Source organism: Arachis stenosperma, chromosome 3, assembly GCF_014773155.1.
Source record: "Arachis stenosperma cultivar V10309 chromosome 3, arast.V10309.gnm1.PFL2, whole genome shotgun sequence".
Lineage (NCBI taxonomy): Eukaryota > Viridiplantae > Streptophyta > Magnoliopsida > Fabales > Fabaceae > Arachis > Arachis stenosperma.
Genome location: NC_080379.1, coordinates 168534200 through 168542540, shown reverse-complemented (window position 1 = coordinate 168542540; position 8341 = coordinate 168534200). Strand labels below are relative to the sequence as shown.

Sequence of the window (8341 nt, the reverse complement as noted above, 5' to 3'; positions counted from 1 at the left end):
CAATTTCTGCTTCCACATTCATCGAACTTGGCAAGCAAATTATAAGTTCAAATGATAACTGTCAAGAAGTTTAAATGAAAGCCACAAGTACTTGGTTTATTGGCCCAAAATTAAACAACAATAAAAGTTAATTAAAAGACGAATTAAACAATGTCCAAAAAAGAAAAAGACGAATTAAACCAACTCATTATCATCAGGGACACTTGAAGGCGGCTTTAATTTTCTTGACAGTGGTGGCTGCGAGTCCATTGACAGCATCAACGGTGTTCATGTTGAACTGCCCCACCGCATTTTGGTTGCTAACTAGCACCTGTACGGTCACCGTTAGTATGGAGCCACCGTAATGTCTCGATTCAGGGAGCGCACAGCCAAAGAAAGCTCCTCGCGGAGGAGATCCATCTCCGCATATGGTGAAGCCGGAGGGGAGAATAGGCATCGTGGTGGTGTCCTCTCCGTTGATTGCCGCAGTTATTGTGCCAACATCAACCGGAGCATACACCACCACGCTTCCCAAGAAATCCGTGCAGCATTCTTGGAGAAGAAGCGTGTTGTTCTCCGTCGGGATATAAGGCTGCACCACATACATCATCATCATGGATCATCAATTTAGAATTTATTTTGATTGCTTATTTTAGACACTTTTTATAAAAATGTATCTAGCTAGCCCTAGTTGACATATATATATGAAATAAAAGCCCTAATTGAAAATACGTACCCGAAGAATTGTTGTAAAGTTATCAGAAAAAGTTCCATTTGAGATGCGCTGAATCTGAGTCACTGGATTTCCATGGCACAGAACATCCCACTACAATTTTTATTCCCAAAGAAAAAAGGATTATTTTGGCTATCAAATAAAAGAAAAGAAAAATTAAAGATTATTATTGTTTAATTTATGGTGGAAACTCAGGTGCAACTGAGAACGTTAGATAATTTGATTGATTTGACTAAAATTTTATTTAACGGCTTTCAATTATCAACTTGACGTGAAGTCGACTGCATCTGAGTTTCCACTATAATTTATTATTACCTGATGTCTAGTTGATGGATCTTTGAAAAAGTTAAAGAGTGTTTGGGGCAAGAGAGGAAGCCAAAGGGAGGTAGATGCAGTGACAATCAACCCCTTAGGCACACCTGCCTCTATACTTCTTCGAATACCAACTCTTACACCATTGTTGTTCTTCCCATATTGCAACTCCATGTTACCCGTCATGTCCAGAGACCCACAAAAGAGCTTTACCATCCTCTCAGAAAATTCCATCACATTCTTTCGTCCTTCAGGTGAAGCAATCACTGTAAAGAAAAAACCACAATTGAAAAATACTTAATTATTCATTAGCTATATATATGTCGATCATCAATTATATATTAACTAACCTCCACTGTCACAACTAGGCATCATGTTCATTGAGGCGAATGCAATTCTCTCGCACATCCTTTCGAGTGTCAGAATCCATCTTTCTGCTCCAAATGCACTGTTGCTACAAACTAGGTCTCTAAAAATCGGATTCGTTTGGATACTGTCACTTATTTCCACATGTTCCACCCAAGTAATCTATGCCAATATTAATTAAATATCATTTTCAAGAGAACTTTTAATTTCATACATATAGTATAGCATAAAAAATGTGATAAATCAAATTAAATTAATTTGATAGTAAGTAATAATTAACACTAACGGTGGAATATCCATCGTTCATGTCGTGGATTAAGCATCCAGAGGGAAGCTTCCAAGTGAGGGAATGAAGGAATCTGGAGGAATCAAATGAGACATCTGCTATGATCCATGCCCCTGCATCAACTTGCACACAGTACCGCAGGAAGAAGAATTCCCGAGATCTAAGTAACGGTGAAAGAATATGTATATCTGCATACATCTGCACCGTCAATATTAATGTTAATTACCTAAAGAGACTTAGGGTTTTAATTCAATGTTTTATATTCTTACTAATTACCAGTTGCAAGGCTCCACTTCGGGTCTGTGGCAAACCGGTGTTGAGTACTTCGATTGTGTCTGCTTTTTTAACCATTGTTGGGAAAAGGGAAACCCATTTTTCCTATTATTTAACAACAAAAACAAAGGAAAATAAAAATTAATTACAACAATAATTATTTTTTTAAGTATTACAAAATATGATATTTAAAAACTTTGTCAAGACAATATAAGGCATACAAAATGTTGCATTCTGATCTTTCCATCAAATAAAGGAATACGACGCATCATGTAGTATTTAGTGTAGGAACCACTCACATAAAGACGTTTAAATCGTTTTTTTTAAAGACGTATTTTAATAATTAAAATATAATTTATATAATCGATCAAATTGTGTTATTTTTGTTAAAATTAGACCAAACAAATTGATTTTATCGAAAAATCGATAAATCAAATTTTGAATCGATCTAAATTAATATTCTTTTTTATAGAAAATAGCTATAATACGCTTATTATAAAAAATGACTAAAATATTTTTATTATATATATTAATTTTAAAAATTTTAAATTCTAATTCAATGATGGCATAGAGAGAAGAGAAAGATTATGATTTAGAGTTTTTAAAATATATAATAAAAATATTTTAAGTCATTTTTTATAATATGGGTATTATAGTCATTTTTATAAAAAATATTAATTTAAATTAGTTTAAGATTTGGTTTATCGATTTTTCGGTCAAACCAATTTATTCTGTCTAATTTTGACAAAAATAACACAATTTGATCGATTATATAAATTTAATTTTAATTATTAAAAAAACATCTTTAAAAAAAGATATTTTAAACGTCTTTATATGAATGATTCTCTTTAGTTTAACAATAAATATAAAAAAAATAAATTCTATTCATATCTCTCTAAAATAAAGGATAAATTATTTTTTATAATATATTTAATTATTATTAGATAAAATGTTATGAATTATCATGGTTAACATTAATTTTTAATTTAAATTACAATAATCTAACTAATTAATTAAAGTATAACTTTTTTTAATTTATAAAAAATCATTAGAAAATTCTATTTTATAATTATGATGATGAAGAATAATTACATAAGGCTAAAATTTGCAGGCTAAAATTTGCTATTTCAATATTAATGTAGAATCGTTTAAAATTTAATTTCAAAGTCAAAATAAAGACAAAAAAAAATAGTGGTGAAATTCTCAAAATGAGAGTATATTTTGACATCGGTAACAATTAATTTATAAGTTATTTGATCTATTTTTGGTCATTATCGCTAGAAGTTTTTTTAATAATTATTTTTATGTGCATGATATTGTAAAATAAAATCATAGAAGCTTATAATTTATATTTAATACTATATCTATAATTTAACATAAAATTTTTAACTATCATAATTTAAGTTAAATTAAGAGTTAATATTAACACTATCTAAATAGGTGGATATCCACTCCATCTCTACCTGTGTAATGCTGGGCGGAATTTTAATGGAGCAGGTTTTTGGGCGGGTGGGACGAGATCAGATTTAGGTTAAATTTGTCTTAGTATATATATATATATATATATACTTTTAATATATAATATATGTAATATATATAAAATAATTAATAAAATGATTAATAATATTGTATTATATTTAAATTTTTATTTTAATTGATGTTATATATATAATGATGGCTATATAAATTTTAAAATTTAGTTTTATTTTTTGGATTTTAATAATTATAAGGGTAGGTAAGGTGGGGCGGGTCCCCACAAGAGCAGGTTAGACTTTAACTTTTTATCATCCGCGAGTAGAAATGGAGCATATTTGATGCAGATTATTGTAGGATAGGGCGGGGTGGGTAGGGCAACAACCCGCCCCATTGCCATCCCTAAATGGTAAAAACTCACTTATAGTTATCTTCAGGTTGATAGTTGAGAATTATTAAATAATAATATAGTCAAACATATCAAATAATTTAATAATTTTTAATTAGCAACTTTATATAAATAGAACTGCATATAAATTTTTATCGTCAGTGATATATCAACTTTTGCATAATTTTAATTTTAATTGATGTAGCGATGTTATATTAATTTTAAATGATATTAATTTTAGAGTAAAGTGACAATTAAATCCTCGAAAATGTTGACCTTGGACTAATTAGTCTTTGAAAAAAAAAATACCAATTAGATTTTCTAAGATAGCAACCGGTGGACATGTATGTCCTTCTGTAAATAAATAGTGTGAAATGAAACAGAATTATCCATATATTTCGTTATTTACAGTGGTGCATGTTATAACACCCCGATTCTCCATAGAGTTATTTTCGAAAATTTTGTGATGATAAAATTCAATAAATATCTAAGAATCATCTCATCATAAATTAATAAGGCGGATTTAAATTTGATAAGTGAAAAGAATAGATATACCGTGAGAGATAAAAACATGTTCTAGGTTAAAAATCGTACCAAACAAATTCCACTCTTTCATAATCAAACCAGTTTTTCTTTTTTATAAAGTCACGATTTTCTTTTTCTTCTTCCTGTTCAACCAAACCATGCTTCCTTTAATTAAACCATAACAAAAAAACTCTTATTAAACCCATCTTCCCTTCTCCTCTCACAACCGAACGTGTTTTAGAGAAAGTCATGATCACTGCTTTGTGAAATCAATGCTGTGATGTGGTGTTGCAAGAGGAGGAAGCCACGAAGTCTTGCCACACCAGCTCATCCTTCTCCACCTCCTATACATATATATAGCAGATCCAAGCCTTTCAATTTCTCTGAAAACCACATGAAGAGAAGAAAGAAAGCAAAAATGGCGATTGCTCAAGGAAGAGGAAGAGGAAAACGTCAACAGGATCATCATCATCTGCGTACATCACCATCAAGAAGAAAAAGAAGGGTCATCAAGGGAGCTGCTACCCGAAGCCAAAGAAGGAACCCTACCCCTTTTTTTATGATTTCCTTAGTGTTCTTCTTGTTGGGTAAGACCCAGTAACTCTGTATTCTGTTACTTTTCCTAATTTAAAGATTCTATCCTTATTAAGCTTCAATTCTTTTAATTGGGGACCAAACCAATCAAATTCATCCTATCATAAAAGTAAAACTATTTTCTTGTTCCATATGCAGCTCGGCCATTTGGTCTTGGGAACTGACAAAATTTTTTAATTATGTTTGTTAGGATTTATTGATTTAAAGTAGCAAGGAACAAACCTTGGTTTGTGAATCCTCAAAAAAAGGTAAAAGATAGGATAGTTAGATTGTTATTTGTGGCTGTGTTTTCTGATGAGAATTAGCGAATTATCATATGTTTGGTTGATGATGAATATATATACTTTATTAAGTACTTGAAATTGTGAAAACTGTTACATTTGGGTTCTTGGGCTGTGTTGGCTGTGAAGACAACTTAGAATAACTGAAGAAAGGATAGATAGAGTAATGTCAGAGTCCGCAATACGGAAGTAGCTGAGAGACTTAGCAAGCGAGTTATTACGATAGAGGCAGAACTCTAGGTTTCACGAGAGAGATGCGTTTTCATGATGTCACCTTACTGGGAACTATATAGGTTCTCACCCCTTTCCTTTTCCCTTTCCCCCACAGATGGAAGATCCAGATTTTGTCGCTGCCATTGGAGTTATATTCATAAAGGTAATATAGGAGCATATGTTTGAGGACCCTACCGGAGGTGCTACGAGAGGTGCTCAAGACTAGTCTTGAGTTGATGTTATGTAGACTTGCGCCTGAGCGATGGTATGATGTAGGACAGGTGGCCTTTGTTTTCTTAGACTCTTCTTTCCCTCACTTTTATAGCTTTTGAGGGATAGGATTTGTGATTTTCTTCTGTTAACTCGGATACCAGTTTAGGGATTTTCTACATAAACTAAGTATCTAGGAAGTTGTTAGTTGTATGTATGAATTTATGTATATCTACGTGTGTCAGGTTTGTAATAAGCTAACTTTGGATGTGTATATGTATATATGTAAATACCGTTTTACTTTATGAATTATGTGCTACTTAAACTATTCTTCGCAGCCGTTCCGTGTCACCGGCATCCATCGCATGGTCGTCCTCTCCATTGTGAGGTCGTAGGTGCACGTTGATGTCGATGTCATTCTCACCATAGCATTGTTGTTCACACAAAAGCGATCAAACCCACCATGACGCTGGGTTGCAATGTTCGAAGTTCTCTCATACCTCAACCGTGAAACAGTTTACACGAGTATCAGTGCACGATTTGGCTCCCTTTCGCGTCCTTTCTCCCGTCATTCGCAGCCGCACATCATCGCGTAATTCCCGGCCACCGTTCTCTCTCCCACACACAGTCTTTTTCTTTTTCTTGGTTTAATTTTAGATGATTTGTTTAACTTATTTTAAATATATCATTCCTAAATTTTAGATGTATTTTTTAATATGTTTTTGAATAGAGGAAGTATAGAGAGTCAATGTGTACAATAGAGGTATAGGAATGTTCGATTTAATAGAATATCAGATATTTATTATCTTTGGTATTTAGATAGTTATTCTGGATAGTATGAGTGTATTGTGTTTGAGAAATTAATAATATTTTACCTTAGATGTTCATTTTTTAACTCATATGGAACCAAATAAATAATTCATTGTACACATTGTACAAATACTCCATTAGCTCCCTAGCAAGATTCTTTTGAATATTTCTTTATCTTATGTTTTTATGTATCTTTTTTATCAGATTTTAAATTTTATTATGATTTTAGATTTTTTAATATATAATTTTAAATATTTTTTTTATTTTGGTTTTAAATTTTAGATGTTTATTTTCATTTAATTTTATTTAAATATTTTTAATGATAGTTTAAAATTTTGAATTCACGTTTTTTCTAAAAAACATATATATAAATAATAGCCATTAGAAAAAATAAAACAAACCATTAAAAAAGAAAAAAAAAGTTGGTGTTCGTTCCTAGCAGGATTGTAATTCTAAATGTAACACTTTCATTTATTGAAAAAAAATTTGTTAATTATTATGAGTATAGAAAAATAGATATAGTTGGATCGATAATGAATGAATAAATAACGCAATAAGGGTTTAATTGATTGATGTAGCGTACCGAATCTAAGAACATATCAACCAATTTCCTGCCGCTCATAGCCACCACTCGTGAATCTTTTGATGCCTCTCTGCGTGCTTCACACTTCAAGCCAACATTGTGGAAAACGCCGTCGTAGCTTTGACGCTGAAGAATGAAGTTTCCATCAACTGTTGACCTAAACCAGAAAGGCTCGTTCATCCGCAGAAGCCTCGCTACTTCGTCCACGGCTTTAGTCGCCGCCTCTTTCATTCTTACTATCTCCTCCTCCGTGAAGAAGCTCACTACCGCCGCAGCCGGCGTACCAATTTGGGTTTCAGAAGCAGCGACGGCAGTCGGAGTAGCAGCAGCAGATTGAGCAGGAATCATAGCTTGATGATCACGATCGCCATTAAAAGGACGAATAATACTATTGCTACTTTGAGATCCTTGAGGAGGAATAAGAGTAGTGTTTTGGCGGCAGAGTGAATGGAAGCGTTGGCAGAGAGAAGCTTCAATCTGAGGATCAATCAAACATGGTATTGCAGCTGCTGGAGTAGGAGTAGGAGTAGGAGTAGGAGTAGGAGTAGTAATGCTACCACTGATGGCCAGAGAAGATAACACTGATGATAATTGCAGAGGGGACACTACTTGATCTGCACCTATGATGTTGTAACTTGCAAGAAGCTCTCCCATTTTCCTATACTGAAATTAATCCCATTCATTAATAATAAGGTGGCGTATGTATTGCAAACGAGTTGTACGAAAAAAATATAAGATATAACCGTGACATATTAGACAATTTAGTCAAGGTGAAAACTCAGGTGCAATCGACTTTATATGAAATTGATAACTGAGAGTCGTTAGATAATTTGACTGATTTGACTAAATTTTCATCTAACGACTCTCAATTATCAACTTCACGTGAAGTCAACTACACTTGAGTTTTCACTTTTAGTCAAATATGTTAAACTATCTAACTGATTAGAAGTACTAACCTCTTTTACGAGAAAATCATTTTCCAACTTGAATTGTTCCAAGCGAATGTGGCAATCATCGTCCCTTATGGTTGGACCACCACAAGTTATGCAAACTACACTCTTCAAGGACTCTCTGAACATCAAGTTTTCTGCCATCATTCTCTCATTCTCTCGCCGAAGAGCACAGTTATTTGATCTATCAGCTTGAGCCTGAAAATTAAAGTAACACAATTGTTAAACATGTTGAATGCATATAATCGTATACATATATATGATATATCTATAGATCTGACCTTTGCTTGGGTCCTCCTATTCTGAAACCAAAATTTGACTTGTCTGGGTTCAAGCCCTAGTTCTGTGCCTAGTTGTCGCCGCAT

General features: G+C 32.8%; 1 protein-coding gene across 1 annotated transcript; it reads right to left on the bottom strand.

Annotated features, from left to right (window-relative positions):
* Positions 1-193: 193 nt before the first annotated feature.
* LOC130967278 (homeobox-leucine zipper protein ROC8-like) lies at positions 194-8341 on the bottom strand. Its single transcript, XM_057892097.1, has 9 exons — positions 8258-8341; positions 7983-8174; positions 7027-7689; positions 1953-2054; positions 1677-1874; positions 1375-1552; positions 1028-1290; positions 716-805; positions 194-571 (listed from the first exon to the last, which is right to left on the bottom strand). The coding sequence occupies exons 1-9, from the start codon at positions 8339-8341 to the stop codon at positions 194-196; spliced, it is 2148 nt and encodes a 715-aa protein (XP_057748080.1).